Genomic DNA, 18144 nt, shown 5'->3' with positions numbered 1-18144 from the left:
GGCCTCGTCCCCGCCAGGGCCCCCGAGGGAAGCGGCTGCCCCGCTGTCTGGAGGACAAGCCTACGGGAAAAGGCTCCCCATGGCCCGCACTCGCCTGCGGCAGGAGCAGGCCCCGGGCCGGGGCAGGCGGCGGGGGGTGAGGAGGGAGACTCCCCCGTGGCTCTCTGCTGACGACCTCCAGAAGATGTGGCTGCTGTCCACTGGGCAGGTGGTCTCCAAAACCCGTGTCCCTGCCCACGGGCAAATCATGCGAGTGGGGCTGCGAGCCGTGGGGGATGCCAAGGGGGATGCCAAGGGGGACGTCTCGCCAGCCGGCCCGGAAAGAGACTGCCAGGATGGGCGCTGTGGGCTCATCAAGCGCCCCGGGGACCTGTACGAGGTGCTGGCCTTCCACCTGGACAGGGTGCTGGGGCTGAACCGCAGCCTGCCCGCCGTGGCCCGGCGCTTCAGCAGCCGCCTCCTGCCCTACAGCTACACCGACGGCGCCCTGCGCCCCATCATCTGGTGGGCCCCTGACCTCCAGCACCTGGAGGATGCCAACAACGACCAGAACTCGTGTGCCCTGGGATGGCTGCAGTACCAGGAGATGCTGCAGCCCCACAGACCGATGCTGGTGGCCAGGGACGCTCCCTGCTCTAGCATCCCACGCAGCGAGTGGAGCCGCCTGGCTCTCTTTGACTTTCTGCTCCAGGTAGGGCTGTGGTGATTGAGGCCACCTGTCCCATCAGCTGTGGCACCCAGGTTCCCCTGCACCTGTATTGTCTGACCATGGTCTCCTTCTGCTCTGCGGGGTTACACAAGCTGTTTCTTGGGATGTAATTTCCCTCGTCAGCTGTTGGAAAGCAGCACAGCTTCATGCAGAAGCACTTTGGCCTGAGTATGGTCCATGTTTGGGACTTGCAGGGGAAACACAGGCAGGTTGTGGTGAGTCTGTCCTCATATGGGCGAGCTTTCTGCTGTTCATTTTGTGCTGGCAGAGGCTTGGGGCATCCCTAGAGACATCCCTAGGGCATCTCTAGGGATAAACAGCATGTTTTGCATCAGCTCCATCACATCCAAATTCAGGGGTGTGCTGCTGGCATTGGAAATAAGGAGCCCTGCTTTGGACAGCACTGCCTTCCTCCTCCTCGGCATTAATAGCACTTAATCTTCTGTCTGGAAAATCATACCCTGCTGCTACAAGGGATTACAACAGTATCCCAGAGAGTTATCAGGTCTTGGAGGGCAGCTGTGAGGAGGGAAAAGTGATTTGTGTGGAGAAAAGGAAAGCCTGCTTAGGCACCTGGGGGCTGGTTATCAGACAAGAGAAAACTGCCTGAAAGGACAAGTATTAATACAAAAAAAAAAAAAAAAAAAAAGAAAGGAAAACACTCCAAACTACTAAAATATGTTTTCCTTATTCTTTCTCTTTTTTTTTTTACAACTATGGCTGTCAGAGGTGGAGCAGTTCTGGCTGAGCTTGAAAATATTTTAGCTGAAACAACCAGAGAAATGAGAAGATTAACCAATCCCCTTCCCTTCCCCAGGCCAAAATACCGCTGAGTGCAGTGGAAAGGCTGAGACTGCAGGATAAAGTATCTAGTTCTAAGCAGAGTTGTTCCTCAAGGGCTGAAGCAGTGCAATAACAAATTCAAGGGCAAGCCACAGGTTCTCCTCAATAATTCTAATGGAATCCTCCCATGCAGAAAAGTCACATAAAGGTAAAGAGGATATTACAGAAGTGGAGTAGCATCTTTCAGAAATGGCTTTAGCATCTCACACTCTTGCTGGGGAAGAAGTTGTGAGACTTGAGCTCTGTTGTACATTTGCATTGAAATCTTGGTAATTTTCTTCTATTGCTCTTAAAATTTGGCCTCATCTATGTTGATTTCTCTTCATATCTGCCATAAGGGAACCCCCCACTATGTGCAAAGTTTTAGTGGGGCCAAAATGCTGAGCCTGGTAGAAAAGGGGCAGCTGCTGATGGCTTTGTCCTGCACTTTAGAGAGGACCAAAACCAAATCGACTCTGCAGCCACATCCCTACCCTGGGACATCCTCTTCCCAGCCAGAGAGACAGCAAGGAAACTTTCTCTAGGGGAAGCCATCCCAGACTGAATCATAACTGGAAAAACCTATCAGACGCAAGGGGATGCCCTGCTTGGATGCCCAGGATGGGCATAAGAGGGGCTGAAGGTGAGCTTCTGGTAGTGTTTGAGCTTGGATGAGAATTGTGGCTCATGTATTTGTGTTCTAGCAATAATACCCAACTTCTGATGAATTAGAGCTCTATGAGCTCTGGAATCAATAAATTAATACCAAAAAATCAGGGGAGGGCCAGGGGAGAGGGGGCTTGTCAGGGCACTCTCAGCATCTTCACAGCCATCTGGTCCCTCTCCCGGGGCTCCACTTGGGCACCAGATCTGCCTCCACCTCACACCTCTGTGGGTTCAGCACCAATCCACCTTGGTTTCACAGGTGCTTGTGGGCGGGTGAGTGGAGTGCTGAGCCTATTTAATGTCTCTGTAAGTTCTCTCAGGTTGTCTTCACCTTCTGTACAGCCTGCAAAATAACATAGCAGGTGAGAGAAACTGGCGTGCTGAGCTCTCCAGTAGGCAGACTGAGGAGATGTGTGGAGGAAATGTGATATTTTGTTCCAATTCCATGTGTTTTGTGACAAGATGCTCAAGCACTTTTTAACCAGAGTGTCTCCCAGTGGAGAAATACTGACCTGAGTGCTTCATTTAAACCTCAGAAAACAGAGAGGTTTAAGGGCCTCCAGTGTGGGACTAATCCTTCTTTTCAAAGGGTTATTAATGGAATGGCTGTGGAGATCACAATTCGTGTTTCTCTGCAGAATCTTCTCCAGTGCTTGGTCAGTGTTTGGGTTCAGACTGAACACTTTGTCAAAACACAGCTGTAATTGGTAACTTGTGTTAATTACCAGGGTGAAGGGAATAGGCAGACTCCGTGGGTCACTTGGCTTCTGATTCGTCACCTGTAGATCCCTTCTGGCTCACCTGAGATCTGCTCCAGCCCTCCCAGTGGCTCCAGGAGCTTCTCTGCACCCCGAGCCCTGACTCCTGGGCTGGCACCAGCAATGCTGAACAAATCAGCAAGTTGGACATTTTTGCAACCAGAAAATATATTTATTTTATCCATATTTTTATATATTTCATATGTATTTAAAGGAGTATTTTTTATATATATATATGGGGTTCTTTTTGTAAACAGGGCTTGAGATCAGGAGGAGGTGAGGCAGCTCCCCTACGGGGTCATGTCAACACACAGCCATGGGGAGGTCTGTTGACAGCCAATGAGGTGCTGTCTGCTCACAAATCGCCCCAGAGGATGTACCAGCTGCTTCTGACAAAGCTGAGGAAGCTCCATAAATACTGAGGCTGGGTCTGACAGAGATTTATGTCTTTTTAAAGCCCTTCATTCCTCCAAGGGTGTGGTTGAAACACTGGAAGTTGTGAAGCAGCTCCAGGGTTTCTGCAGGGGACTGGGATGGGAAGCAGGAGGTTTGACAGCCTGGACGACATGGAGCCTTAGCAGCACCTGCAAATGATTAAACACAAATGTAGCTAAAACAAGTCACCATGGCCCAACTTAAATGTCAGGCATGCTCTGCGTATGCACAGACCGCTTTTTCCCTTGCCAATACTTTTCCATTCATCTTTCCATTGAGAGCTGCTCAGGTTACCATAGGGATGGATGAAAGGTTGCATATGTGACAGGAACCAGATGAAACCATCATACAGAGCACTGGGACTCAGAAAAATAAATTATTTTTGCGGTTTCAGCCTCTGGGTTTCCTTGGGTACTTTTTGGGGGTTTTTTTGGTTTTTTTTTAATTAATTCATCATCATGTGTGTCTTCCCTTCATTTCAGCTGGAAGCACAACCCCTTCACTTTGTGCAGATTCAGAATGTGGAGGTACCAGGTATCTGAACTCCATCAGAAAAGCCTGTCACCATCACCTTTCTCGTCACCTTCTTAATGCCAAAGGGGTTTTGCATGTGTGCTTCCATTCCTCTCACTCACCAGTGTATGCAGCTTTTCCATTGCACGTCTCCTGAGGATCCCTAGAAATGTTTAATTTTCCTCTGTACAAGAACAGCTCACACCAGCATCTCCCCACCCCAGGCACGTGTCCCTGCTAAGGTTGGTTCCCAAATGCCTCCTGCAGGTTCATGACCGCCTGGACCGCTACTGCTGTGGGTTTCAGCCTGATCCCTCTGAGCCCTGCGTGGAGGAGATGCTCCACGAGAAGTGCCGGAATCCAGCAGAGCTGGTCCTGGTCCACATCCTGGTATGTCTTCCTGCTGTCCAAGGGCTGCTCTGGAGCTAACATGAAGATGCCTGGGAGGCACTTACAAGACTGAAGTGGTAGCAAAGGGAATGTAGGGTCCCATAGTGATGCTGGGTCCTTGGTGGGAGGTGTGCCTGGGCATGGAGGGACATTGGCATCTGCTTTCCCCCAAATACTCTCAGCTTTCTCGCTGCATTAAAAGCAACCTAAACTCCCACACTGATGACTCTGCACTGAGTAAATTTCTCCTTCCCATCCTGCTGGCAGGTCCGGAGGAGTGCGCCGTCCCGCCTGGTGTTCATTGACAATGCAGGCAGGCCACAGCACCCTGAGGAGAAGCTCAACTTCAGGCTCCTGCAAGGCATAGACAGGTAGGAATGTGCATGTGCTGAGCAAGGCTGAGCTGGCACACGGGATGTCCAGCAGCCCTGTGTGTGCTCACTTTCTTGCTGCTCCTGGCCTCCCTGATGGGGCATCCCTCTGAATCAGGGCCATCTCCCACCCAGGACAGGGTGGGTGGCTAGGCTCACAAAAACATCCCACGTGCCCCTTCCCTGAAACTATCTCTTTATTCTGATTTAGGTAGCTGATGGCAGGCTCCAAAGCCTATTTCCCCCCTTTAATTGGCAGCTGCACAAAAATAATGAATAATCAGGTATTTCAGCATTTCTTGCGCCATTGCCCACGAGGCATTTTGGCATGCTAGAGGCCTCTTGATTTGGAATTTGTTTGGGTCTGTGTCTGATGGAGCTATCCTGCATACTCACCATGGGTAGAGTTTTAAGCAGAAGGCTCTTGGTCCTGCATTCCTCTGGGTAGACGTGCATTTCCTCTTGAAGCATCTTTGCTCGAGTGCCCCGCTGCTCCCTTTCTCTCTGCTCAGCCTTCCCTGGATAACCCCTTCCCTCCCTGTCTCTTCTGCTCCTCCGCTGCAGCTTCCCAGCGGCGGCGGTGGCCACGCTGCGGTCGGGCAGGTTGCAGAGCCTGCTGCTGGAGTCCCTGCGCCTGGACCAGGAGCTCTGGGAGAGCCAGGGTGGTGCCGAGGGGCTGAGACCCCTGCTCCAGACCATTGACAGGCGGGCACAAATCCTGCTCCGCCACATCCAAGAGCACAACCTGACGGTGTTCGAGGACTCGCTGCGCTGAACCGACCTCCGGCTGGCTCACAGCGCCTGCCTTGCACATCCCAGCAGCCATGGATGTACCTCATGCCCTCGGCATGGACGTTAGGAGGCTCTGTCCTGGTGCTTGGCTCTCCACAAGGTGTTTCCCCTCATCTTGTAGGATGATCTGAAGAAGCAGATGGAATCACAGGGAGTGGGAAAGATGGGGAGGAGATGTCTCCTAAGACAACCCACAACTGCCTGAGAAAGGCAGCAGTCATCAAGTTATGGTCTCAGCATGGATTTTCAAAGGAAGGGCACATCTGTGAGGTTTGTTGGGTGCCTTTACTCACACACATAACTGTGAAAACTGGAGGCTTGGACAATTAGACAGCTGTCAGGGACTCTGGAAATACTTAAAGAAGCAGTGGAAGAAGTCACTGGCACCCCTTCAGTGTCTTTTACTGGGCTTTTTGATGTTGCCTTCACTGTTTATAAAACATCCCAGACAGAGAGGCAAGGGGAAAGCAGAGGGGAGCTTTCTAAGTGGATTAAACAAAGACACTGGAGCTGAGCTCTGCCTTTCCCCCTGCAGAAGAGGTGATGTGTGCCTCGGAGTGAGTGTGAGCCACTGCCTGAAGCTGAGACTAGGCAGGACCTTGGAGCTCAGCAGCACTGGGCAGCAGCTGCCCTCATGGAGCCCATGGTACCATCCCCAGTTAGAGCCAGTGCTGTGTGCCACATGCCATGATCCATGCATGTGCCTCAGTGGTCCTGGGCTGCTGCCAATGCTATCAGTGTTGGATTGGAAGATTCAAATCTCTCCTTCACTCTTTCCCTTCACCGTCAGGGGATTAAAGGCAAAACTACCCCACTTCTGAAAAGCACTCCTGCCTGCTCTCTTTGGGAATGACTGCATGTAACTCTTCCCCAGGCTTGCAGAAATACATTTTAACAAAAATGCCAGGCTATTTTAGCAGAGGGCAGTCAAGCAGAAAATGCTTTCTGAGCATGCTGGTGCCTCCGGCAGAGCCCATCCTGTTCCTGTCACCCCTCAGGCTCTTGCCCATCAGCCCACTCTGATGAAGCACAGCAGCATCCCAGCTAGGCAGGTCCTCAAGTGCCAGGGGTGAGAGATAATTCAAAACCAAAATGAACAGGAGGAAAAAGATGCAGGGATGGGCTCCATCATTCCCTGCAGTGTGTTTCTCAGCTGAGGCATGCAGTCAGTGTTTGCCTGGAGCAGTCAGTTCTTGGCCTGTGAGTTTATGGTTCGCACCAGAAGGCTTTTTAAAGGCCTCCATTTCTCCAGTGTTACAGGCAGAGCATCCATGCTTCATGCACTCCAATTCACTTGTGCCTTTGGAAAGTCTCAATGAGGCTGGCATGGGTAGCCAGCTGCACCATGGTGCAGCTGTCCCATTGCAATAGCTTTGGAAAACACAGCTCCAAAATGCAGTGGGAGGGGAAAAGCTGGCTATGGATACCTTCCCCGCTCCATTCTTCTCAGCACTATGGCAGTTTGAGAGCCTGCAAGGGGATGCTTTAACACCCATGCAGATAAGCACAGGCAATTACCTTTTTTCCCCTTTTCCCTCTTGCTGAAGAGAGGATGAAGTGAGACGTGGGTGACATGAATCAACAAGCAAGCACAAGTGCTGTCAGGAAGCATCAGCACTCAGCATCACAGGCACAGCAGCATCCAAAGTGCCATCATCTTGTTCCTGGAGTCCTGCCCTCCAATTAGCCAGGGAGAGCCTTTCCCCCAGCACTCTCTCCACCCCGTGAATTATCGCCCCATTTGCTGTGCCATGAGATAGATGACAGTCATGGAAACCCTGCTAAAGCTTGAATCATGGGGATTTATTATTGGGAGGTGAGCTTAGCTTGTAAGCTTGAAAGAGAACAAAATAACTCATCCTGGGTCCTATGAAAAGCCGTACCCAGGCATGGCTGTGTAAGAGTAAAGGATACTAAATATAACATAAATCCAAAAAATACTCTGGGAAAAACTGTGATGTAACAAGTGCATAGGTTATGATGTACAGCATCAGTCAGAGTCTTGCTTTTTCTCATTAAAGTGAGAAATGTCATTAAAGAAGAGGTTTTCTTCCCATGTTCTCAGTGAGAATCAAGAGACAGGTGGGGGCTCTGCACATTGGCCAAAGCTGTGGACATTGCTGAGCTGGACCAGCAGCTTTTGCCTTGCCTCTGGTTGCATCTGCTTGACCTTAACATTGCACAGGGTAGTGGGGCTTTTTTGCATTTCTTTAGTTGTAACATGAGTTTGCTGGCTAAACACATGGGAACATCTGTAAACAGTTACACATGTGAATAAAAATCCCTCATGATTTACCAAAGAGCCATGTATGGATAAATGAGAGAAGCAAAAGCCAAGATCTGCTGAGACTGATCATGAATCTTCTCTAATTAGTCTATTTTTCCATGGGCTTGCCTATGTAACCAGCACAGGCTCTGAACTGTGGTCATGGCTGTTCAGAGGAATCCTGTGGACTGTTTGCACCAGCCTTTACCATGTTGTGTTGTGTTGGGTTTGCCCCAGCTATCAACATACTGTATTTCCTATGACAAACTTATTTTTATGGTTATAACTACTATATAGTTATAAATATTCATGTGGGGCCATGCTTGACTAACTAGATTTCATCTGAGCAGGGATGCTGTTTTACCAAACTCTACTGCACATCATCCCAGATCGTGTTGGGGTGTGGTTGCAAAACAAGATGGTCCAAGCTGGCTGCAGGATGGCTTTGTCTTTAAGAAAGCAGTAGCAACAACTAAGCAAGGGAAAAACCAGTAGAGAGACAGGGGCTCCTTGACTGGGCGGAATCCTTGCGGCACCCTCCTGCTCACCCTCGGCACCTTGGAACGAGAACAGCATTTGGGAGCGTGGTATGCACCTCTACGGAGCTCCACCAGGCGGAAAATGCTTCCTTCTGCAGTGGTCCAAGTGACATGATCTGTGTTTAGCAGCTCTCTGGCTGTGCCCAGCCTTTCAGCTGGCAGAAAATAGGGCTGGGGGTCAGAGGGTAGGGGCCAGATTGGCTCCAACCTGCTGAGCACACGCAGTCATACAAACACGCACCGTGTCACTGCTCCTCTTCAGCCTGATCTTAACCCCCCAAAGCTGGTGATCCCCAGGCACCCCCAGCAGCCTGCTCCAGTGCTTTGCTGGCCTCACCCTCCGTAAACTAAATGCCCATTTGCTGCATTCAAGGGCCACTTCTTGAGCTGGACACAGGACACTAAGTAGTCTTCTCTGCAGCCCCGTGTGGACCTCGCAGAGCAGCCCCAGCACTCACTGAACCCAGCCGGTATCCAGGGGTGACACCAGTGGGGTGGCACTTGGCTGTGAGGTGATGACCCACCCTTGAGCTTCCTTCCCCTTAAGGATGGGTTGTCACAGGTACCGCTCAGAGACCCCACAGGGTCCTCTGCTAAACCCACCCAAGCATCCCCATTCTGCACAGGGGCAGCGTGGGCTGACTGCTGCCTGAAAGGCAAGAGCTAGCAAGTAAATCCAAATTCATTGTTAAATCTATGGATATAAAAATAATCTGGCTTTTAGAAAACAATTTATTTATGCTTTCAGTACTTACTTAAATATTTATGTGAAAAAGGGAAAAAAAGTCTGCTCTGACATAGGACTATTGTTGTAGCAATGGTCTTTGAGATTAATGGAAGTAAATTAGCCTGATGTTTTATTTACATCCAGAAAAGCAATAGATAAACTCTCCTTGTGATGGATTTTCTTCATTAGCTGGGCGAACGCCTAAGGTACAGCTCTTGACATTGTTTCTTCCGTGTGGTTAGACAAACAGTTTATCAAAAGAGTATAAAATTGTCAGGAAAAGAAGCAGATTAATGGCCAGTAAAGTGAAAGTCATTGAATTTATGATATAAGTAGCAGTATCACTGGAGCTTAAGAAATGGCTTATTAGATAACCACCATGTACACACACAGGGAAGTGCTGAGCCCCTCTGGATCTGCCTCATTGTCAGCGGCTGCTTCCCAAATCCCAGAGGGGTGATCTCCACACTGAAGCTTCACTTCCCTTCTCCTTCCCTCCAAACCCCCTTAAGTCTGGGTTTATTCTGTAACTCTTATTTAAGCTTGTGAACATATGATTTCCTCCCAATTAAAAACCCCTAAGACTTCAGAGAGGATAACCTTGTCTTTGTGTCTGTGCTGCTGTAACCATTTCTGCAACCTATTTTGGCAATTTTGGCTGCTTTTACACCAGTGATAATCATTCTAATATAAGCAATAATGTACAGGTCTTATGATTCTTTGTAAAAAATGTCCCAGCGCTAGCAGCTTATGGATCCCATATGGCTCCTGCAGCAATTACCTCTGGAAGGATAATTACCTGGCAGATAAGGCAGGTGGAAGAGAGGAGACAGGGAACCTGGGAAAAACTAAACATTCCCAGGGATGGCAGAGGGACTGTGTTTATGGGTTCCCAAGGTCTCTGCCCTGCCAGACATGGGCTCACGTTTTCAAGCTTTAGAAGAGGGATTTTGCATACAAAGATGACTAAAAACAACGAATTTAACTGGTGCCATGAATCTTGGTGTCCGAGTGCTGTCTCCAGCAGGTGGCATTGGCTCGACAGGCTGTCTTTTCCCAGTGCTTGCCAAGAGCATCTTAAAAGTTTCATCTCTGGACTGGCAGATTTCAAGCTGCTAAAGCATCATTAATTCCCTAATTCCTTTGCAGCCTAATCCGCCCAGCTGTGCTTTATATCTCTTCACCAGCACCACCTTCCTCCCCCTGCCCCCCATTATTCTCTTTCCAACAAAAATCTAGATTTATGGAAGCAGAGTGTTACTCCATGCTGAGAGCAAGACAGCAAGCGGCTGCTTGAAGAACAAAATGCCACAGTCCCCAGGGCTTTTCCCACCCTAGTGTGGACCCAAATGTGGACCCAGGTGCGCAGCACCCACAGGATTTTTGGAATGATCTCAAATGGTGGTCAAGTCCAGGAGTTTTTCCCTAGAACTATTTTAGGTAGCTGCTGCTTTGGTAGGATTGTCTCTGTTCCAGATAACTCATAAAGTTCAGGACTTTTTGAACAGGCCCTGCAGCGGTCCCTGGGATGGATTTTAAGAGGATGCATCTCTTTAGAGCTGTGTGCATCCAACAGGCAGATAACACAAATCCAACCATCCTCTGGAGCTTTGAAATCCACTGGTTTGTAAGCAAGGCAAGCCAAAGATGGGAACCTGCCTCTCCCAAGCAGGAGTAGTTTTCTACCCCCAGACTAGCACCATGTGGTCCTTGGGAATTTCCCTGGGTTTTTTGCTTCACTCCTGACTGAAGGACCTGCCTCCCTTTTCCTCCTCTTCTGAGCTGAGACAGCTTTTATTCCTCTGGGCCACACTCAGCATCACTAATCCAAAAGATGATGTGGGTGCAAAGGGATTTTTGCCTCTGGTACGCTGGGGACCCCTGCTGCCAGCCACAGGCAGGGTGCTGCTCATGCCTCCGTGCAAAGGGTGGTGAGGCAATGCATGTCCCTCCAACTTCTGACCGTGGCTTGGGTTTGGATACCACGTGAGCTTTTTCCCCCTCCTCAGTCCCTGTCCAAGTTCCAGGTTAGGCAATTGGACTCACCATTTTACTTCCTTTTGGGATGGAAGGCTGTTATTGGTGATGTCTGCAACACCAGGCAGAAGGGAGGCTCATGTGGCAGGAGAGGTGAGGAGAGGCAAGGACTGAGACATCAGCTCTTTTCTTTCAATCTGTGAGTTGTCTTGCCAGTACCAGGAACTAATATGTCAGTCTGCAGAGGTATTAATGCAGCAAATGGGCTGCCTGGCCCTTCCCCAGCTGTCTGGAGGAGGCAGAGTGTGGTGATGCCTTCAGGAAGCACCTGAAAGGGGTGGGTGAAGATTTTTGTTCCCACTAGGTGCTCAGCCCTGGGAAAGCACAGAGAAATTCTCTGTAGACAATGGTTCAATCCTGTTCCCAGTCCAGCCAAATGGATATGGTGGGCCTTCAAACCAGGTACAGGGAAGAACACAAGGAAAACCTGAGTCCTGACTCTGCATAGAAATGGAACAGATGTGTCCAAGCAGGGGTATTTCCCTGACAAGAGGTGGGCATGGCTCCATGGTGCTGCTGGCCAGGCTCTCTGCTTGAGCAGCTGTGGTACCACCTCTTCCAGTCCTGCTTTTTGAGTGAGTTTTGCTCCCTTGGATTTCATGTTTGGCTGTATCTAAGCAGGAATGGAGTTTTTATTGAGGATGAGGTGAGTAGATAGAGTGGCGCAGGCTACACAGTAAATGTTGCCATATTTTTGCATGTTGTTTGGTTTTAATTGCCCATTCTGGGCATCTGGGAAAGCTTGGAGTAAGCAAAGCATGTTACATCCCAGGGCTCTTTATGTACATAAACAATTGGAGGTTAATTCCCCAGACCTTCCCTGAAACAAGTTCTTGGCTTGTTTGAGTTAAATCTTGGGGGAAAAAAAAAGGGATCTAATAAGCTGAGCTGCAGATTTGGGCTTCTAGGAGGCACATCTAGGTGCCAACAAGATACCAGGAGGCTGAGATTTACCACAATTGGAATAAATCTCTTTTAATGGCTTTTGTTCAGTTCACCAGGGTCTGCCAGCTCTGCTCCTCGCCAACAGTAAATAGTCTGGGAGCAGGGAATTGATGATTATATTAAATTTAAGGCAATTCAGCATGGTTTTACTTGATTTGGAGTGTTGGGGAGAGGTGGCACAACATCTATGCACAGAATGCACAGGCTAGGTCAGATACTTCCTGCATTATTATCTGATCATGAAACATGGCATCACATGGAAAGAGTCATAATTAGGTGTTCAGGAAGAGTTCATCCTGCCCATTTGAGTTGAAGTTGTAAACTAAGAAGGCAGAGATCAAAGGCTTCTACCGGAGGCCAGAGCAATTTGCTGAGGAGCTTAACTGGAGGGTAGTACTCAGTGCCCGTGCAGGGGCATCATATCAGCTGTAGCCTCTTCCTTGCCTTTATTTTTACTCTTCTTCCAGAAACCGGAAACAAACAATGTGTGGGAGATACTGCTATTTCAGCTGGGCATGGGCTTTGCAAGCTGGATCCCAGTTCAAGAGGTGGGGGAAAAAGCTCCAAAAAGGCACAGCCATGCTTCTGTGGTGACAGCCCCTGGGTGGGCAACGTGGCTTCACATCCTGGGGCTCCACTCCAGCCTCAGGCTGTGCAGAGAGAAAACCTGCTCAGTCCTTCCCTGCCTCTCCCACCTGGTGATGCTTTTGCACTTACTCTTCTAAAAAATCTCATCTTCCTGAGGCATTTTGATTGCTCTAGGTAGACACTGCCCTTTTTATGCCTGCAGCATTATCCCTTCCCTGCCCCTGCCTGCTGGAGCTGCCTCTTGCACACTCCACAAAGCAGCCAGGCACTGTCTTCTGTTTTAATTGTTTTTGTCCACCTCCTGGTTTGCCCTCACATTAGCTTTAGGGGATGCTAAAAATCATAAAGGGGTAGGGAAAGGGCTTGGAAACAGGGAACATTTGGATGCTGAGAAGCAGGGGAAGGAGAGTAAGCAGGTACCTGCTGGCTTGGTGGATTAAAGCCCTGGTGTGGTGGGAGCTGATGTGTCAGTGCAGGCACCTGCACGCATAAGGGCAATAATTTCTCTGTCTTTGCAGAGCTACAGCCTTGAAGTTTGCCTCTTTTATTCTGTAGGGACAACTGACTGCAGAAAACAGATGCCATCTGTCCACCGTGCCTTGTAAATCAGATTTTAATCATCTCAGGGAAAGGTCTGTCTCCAGCTGAGTGCTGCAAACCAGGTGTGCAGGAGTTACTCTGCAAAATTTACATTTCTAAGATAGGTTAGTGATTAGAGCCCCAGCATCATACCAGGGAGGCTGAAATGCAATTTCTTCCCCTCTCACAGATTTCCTGGCTGATGGTGGAAAATAGCTTAGGCCATGCCTGAACTGATCAGGGAAGTGCAGATCTGTTTCTCACCTCCCAGCTGACCTCCCTCCCCAAAATGCTCACTCTGCAGCATATTGCAGCCAGTGTGGGTGGAGAGGCTCCCAAAATGAAGGACACCACTGAGTCAGGACCAAGAGAGGCACCCCCGAGCTCCAGTTTTGGTCCATGAAAACTGAAGCCACAGATTGCAGAGGTGCTGGTGTTGGAATTGCTGTCTCCTCCGGTGCTGCCAGTGCCTGATACACAGCAGCTACAGGCTTGCCTGGTAGATAACATGTCTGTTCCAAGGGCTGCTGCAGTAGGTTGCTGTGGGCAGTGGGGGAGAGAGCCAGGGAAGGAAATGGCACAAGATCTGACTCTGTCTGGTTTTGTACAGCCCTTACACAGGTCTGTAATGCAAATTGTGTATTCCTACAACAATAAAAGTGTGCTGCCAAGGATGGTCACAAGCACAGGTGAACTGTCCTTGTCCCTTTTTTCAAATCATTATATATTGCAAAATCATTGCAGGTATTACAGGGAGGCTGCAAAGCAACCTCTTTGTGAGTAAAGAATCAATAGTTCGTTTTCTTCTTCCTTATATGAAAACAATACCATAAAATCATGTTGGTTTATTAAAAAGGCAATACCCTCCAAGCATAAATGGCAAGGCTGATCACAGCCTGTCTGTGGGGAGATACAGCTCTTTTATCTACAGTCTCTGTGGACTTATTTTTCAAAAAATGTCTTAGCAAATCCTCTGAAAACATGGTTATTTATTAGATGGCATTGCCAAGTTTTGACCCCCATCAGAGGAACTCGCAGGGGCAGAGCAGACGGACCCCAGTGTTACCTGCTGGAAGCTTTGAAACAAATCTCTGCCCCTTCTCCATCCTCAAAAATGAGATTTGCCAGGCAGGATGGCTCCTCACAGCTGTCCCAGGTTGTTCACCTCTGCCATTTTACACGAAAGATGTGCATCCTCCCAGCCTGTGTATCATCCCATCACAAGAGGGTGCTTACAGCAGTCATATCCTGGGATAAGTCCTGTCAGCTCATCAAAACCCAAGTCTAATGGTTATAATGATGCTGCCATTATTTTTTTGAATGGGATGCCATTCAAATTCAAGCTCTTGCAAGGGTACAAGAGAAGAAAGGTGCCTCCCATCAGCATCTTCTGATACACTGCAGGAACAAACCTGCATCCTTAGTTCACACGAGTTGGGGCAGCCATCATTCATTTTGCACAAAATCTTTTTTCCCCACCTCTGCAGAGCAGTGGAGATTGCAGCTGGGCCAAACATTAATGAACTTAATAGGGTGAGGGCACAAGGGCAGCATGGCTTGTGTGGAAACCATTTAATGGGGAATCAGCAAAGGAAATGCCCCCTTGTCCCCCATCTTCCTGCCCCTCACACACCCTCAGGGAGTTGTTCTGTGCAATACCTCCACGGAGATGCTTGGGCTGGAGCTCTCTAAAGGTTTGGGCAGGGCTCATGAGGCTGGTATGAGGTATCTGATGAGCAAATTTTGGAACTAAGGGCATCAAAGCTTATTTGTAAAAATGGGCTAATAAGGGGTAGTGTGGTACCCAGCTGATGAGGAGAGCCCAAGCTCCACTGCATAAGCCCCCCACAGTGCTGGGATTCATTTTAATCAGCACTTAGACAGGAAGAGAAAATATTCCCCATCTTTTTCCTTCAAGATTGAATCACTCAACCAACACCTTCATGAGGCACCAAGAGATCTGTGTATATATATACATATACATACATACATATATACATACACACACACACATATAATATATATATATATACACATATATATATACATATATTTTAAAATTAGTTAACTTAAACATTAAAAAACACCCCCATCTCTGTTCTGTAGGTAGTGTTTGTGAAACTAGGCTGGAGGGGAAGATGGTGGAACAGCCCCTTTCCAGAAGAGCAAAGGAGACTGCAGATTAAACCAATTCTTGAGCTGGTTTCTAATGAGCCTGCTGCAGCTTTTCCAGGTGAATCAAAGAAATGAAAATCCTTGGGCAAAACAAATATTTCCATTCAAGTCCTGTTGTCTTCCTGTTCCCTAATCTTTCCCCCAGCTCCTTATTCCTGATCCAGATGCTCAGCCCAGTGTCAGTGATGAGGATGCTGGGACTGAGGGGTCACACCTGTTTCCAGGTGAGACTGTGTTGTCTGGAGGATGTTGGAACCATCACCTTACTAGGGCTCAGGGAGCCCTCACCAAAGCTCCAAGAGATCCTTCACTTGTGGTCCTTCTCACAGGCACTATGATTTCTCCTTTTTTTTCGTCCTCTGCAAAGGAAGAGAATTTAAAGATGAAATCCCACTGAGAAATTAAAAAATCATAGGTCTCTTGAGACATAAAGTACAGCTAAACCCAACTGCACGAGCAGGGAAACAGCTTTTCTACATGTTGTGGGAAGTTTGGCAGGTGGGAAAGTATTTCTCAGCTGAACATTCTCCCTCTGGTTTGGATTAATAGCTTGGGTCCAACTTCACTACTCCCATAACAAATAAATCTTAAACCATAACTAGCCCAAGAGAAGAAGTATCTGCTGGATGTCTTCTCAATGCTGTATTTTTTTCCTCTGTAAAGCATTCCTCTTTTAAAAGCTCTCTGGCTCTTCACAGCTTATTTTCCTCGGATTTTATAGAGATGTGGGTACCAAACACATGCCAACAACTAAGCTTCTAGGTGGCAATGTACATAAGATACATGTGACAAAATGTACAAGGCAAGATGTTCCAAGCAAAATAATGTTTAATTTACTCCTTGTGAGTTATCCATGAGGAGAACCAGACTTTTTTTTTTTTTTTCACATATTCAGGTATTAGTCAAAATTATTTGACATTCTGCAAGACCTCACCACCAGTGTCCACAGCCTGTCTGCAACCATCTCTGTCACAGGCTTCTCCTGCCCAAGGGGATGGAGGTTTGCATGGCTTTTTCCCATGGTTTTGGATTCTTCTCCAGCTCCAGAGAGGACCCTACACTGAGATTAAGTTGCCATTGTGTTGGAGCACTGGGGGAAGTTATTAAACAAGAACTCAATGCATTGTTTGTACTTCTCTTAAAGATGCTTCCTTCAAAGGTGAAGGAACAGCTAATAAAATACTCACAAGCTCTGTCTTTCAACCCCAATAAAATCCCAGCCAGACACCAAAGAAATCCTTAAACCCAAGTGCTGAACTTGATGTTGAAATGTCAGCTCCCAAACGTGAGAGGAATATGTTCATTTCCATAATGTGCCTGGGAAGAGACAGAGTTTGAAGGGCTTAATCTTTCACTTTTGCCATCAGGTAGAACAAAATGTTTCCCCTAAAACCTGGTAGTCATAAATCAGGTCTTTGAATGCCTGCAGAGAAGTTCTTGAACAGTTCTCAGCTCCAGGTATGGAATGAGTGTAGACAGACTTTTATCTCTATTTTAGCAAAACAGAGCAAAACATATTCTACTCTACAATTTTTTTAACAATCCTCTCAAATAAACCCTTAATGCCTTAGCTTTAACCCTACACCTGCTTAACACCTTAACCCTAGGTGTCATTTTTTATTCATTGCACTGTCTCTGAAGATGGGAGGAAAGAAAGTAAATGTGGAGAATAAAGGGGAACATAAGTGGCTGCACTGAGATAACCCTCTTGCATGGCAGAGGTTCTCTCTCTGGGTAGAGAGCCTGAAACACCTCCAGGAGGAAACAATTCTGATAAATGATAGGGAGCAAGGCCAGCACACCCACAGGTTCTCCATGGTCCTTCAACTTGGCCTGGAAACAGTGGAAGAGGACATCAAATGCAGAGAGGCTTTAATCCCACTTTTGCAGAGTCCAAGAGCAAACTTCTCAGGTGGGAGGTGATGCACCAGTCCCATCCAGACCTGGCAAAGCCTGGCTTTGCACCACTGGGGCAAGCCCACTTGGTCCTTTCCTTGGCTTGCTGCTACTCTGCTGGCACCAGGGGAGTGGCTGATGAGAGCTGGCAGAAGCCTGGGCACGTGTTTGAAAGCTGGAGAGAAACGGGAAAGACATGGCAATAATTATGATGGCTTGGGACCAGCTGGAACTGTCAAACTGAGTTAACTGAGGAGAAAATGGCTCAGAGCGCAGGGACAAGGCGACCTGGGGGGCTTGGCAAGGGACACCAGATGAAAACCACCATCATGTGCCAACCCCCTGCTCTTTCCCAGCCTCGGCCCTGGAGCATCACCCTGGTGTCACCACGGATGCAGCTTGGATAATGGGAAAACAGAGTGAGCCTACTGTCAGCAGCATTTTCTTTTGAAGCCCTGCTATCACATGTGGGATCCCACTCTGGCAGAGTTTTAGCTGTCTTCTTAGCTAAACTGGGAATTATTTACCCCGAGCCACACCTCCGAGTGATCAATGGCAATTTGGTCTTGGTGATGACTGGTTTCAAGCAATTAAATCAAGCTCAGTGAAGCAGTCCTGAGCCTCATTGCTTGATGTGCTCTAGGACCATGGCTTCCAGTAGGCAGGATGTTGAAAGAAACTGTTCATCGAGAAATATCTGAAATATCTGTAGCTCTTGGCAGCTGGAGAGCTGGGCTGGGGTAGCAGCAGGTGCACATCAGGTGGGCGTAAAAGTACCAGTGTGGTTATTTAAATGCTTTTAAATGGAAACAGACAAAACCTATTATAATAAATTGCACTGGGGTTATGCTTCTTGTTGCCTCTGCTTCAAGCTGTAGATTTGCAATTAGTTTGCATTTATGGATAGTTTACACTTTTAAGTCATTTCAAAACACT

The 18144-nt window shown here is 48.2% G+C and overlaps 1 protein-coding gene across 1 annotated transcript; it reads left to right on the top strand.

The window, feature by feature from the left end:
* Positions 1 to 79: 79 nt before the first annotated feature.
* GASK1A (golgi associated kinase 1A) lies at positions 80 to 6437 on the top strand. Its single transcript, XM_058831068.1, has 4 exons — positions 80 to 691; positions 4171 to 4293; positions 4561 to 4664; positions 5229 to 6437. Exons 1-4 carry the CDS (start codon positions 80 to 82, stop codon positions 5437 to 5439), a joined length of 1050 nt encoding a protein of 349 aa, XP_058687051.1. The 3' UTR covers positions 5440 to 6437.
* The last annotated feature ends 11707 nt before the right edge of the window (positions 6438 to 18144 follow it).

Source organism: Poecile atricapillus, chromosome 2, assembly GCF_030490865.1.
Source record: "Poecile atricapillus isolate bPoeAtr1 chromosome 2, bPoeAtr1.hap1, whole genome shotgun sequence".
Lineage (NCBI taxonomy): Eukaryota > Metazoa > Chordata > Aves > Passeriformes > Paridae > Poecile > Poecile atricapillus.
Note: the sequence above shows the minus strand (reverse complement) of the source record. Positions and strands in the feature narration are given on the sequence as shown.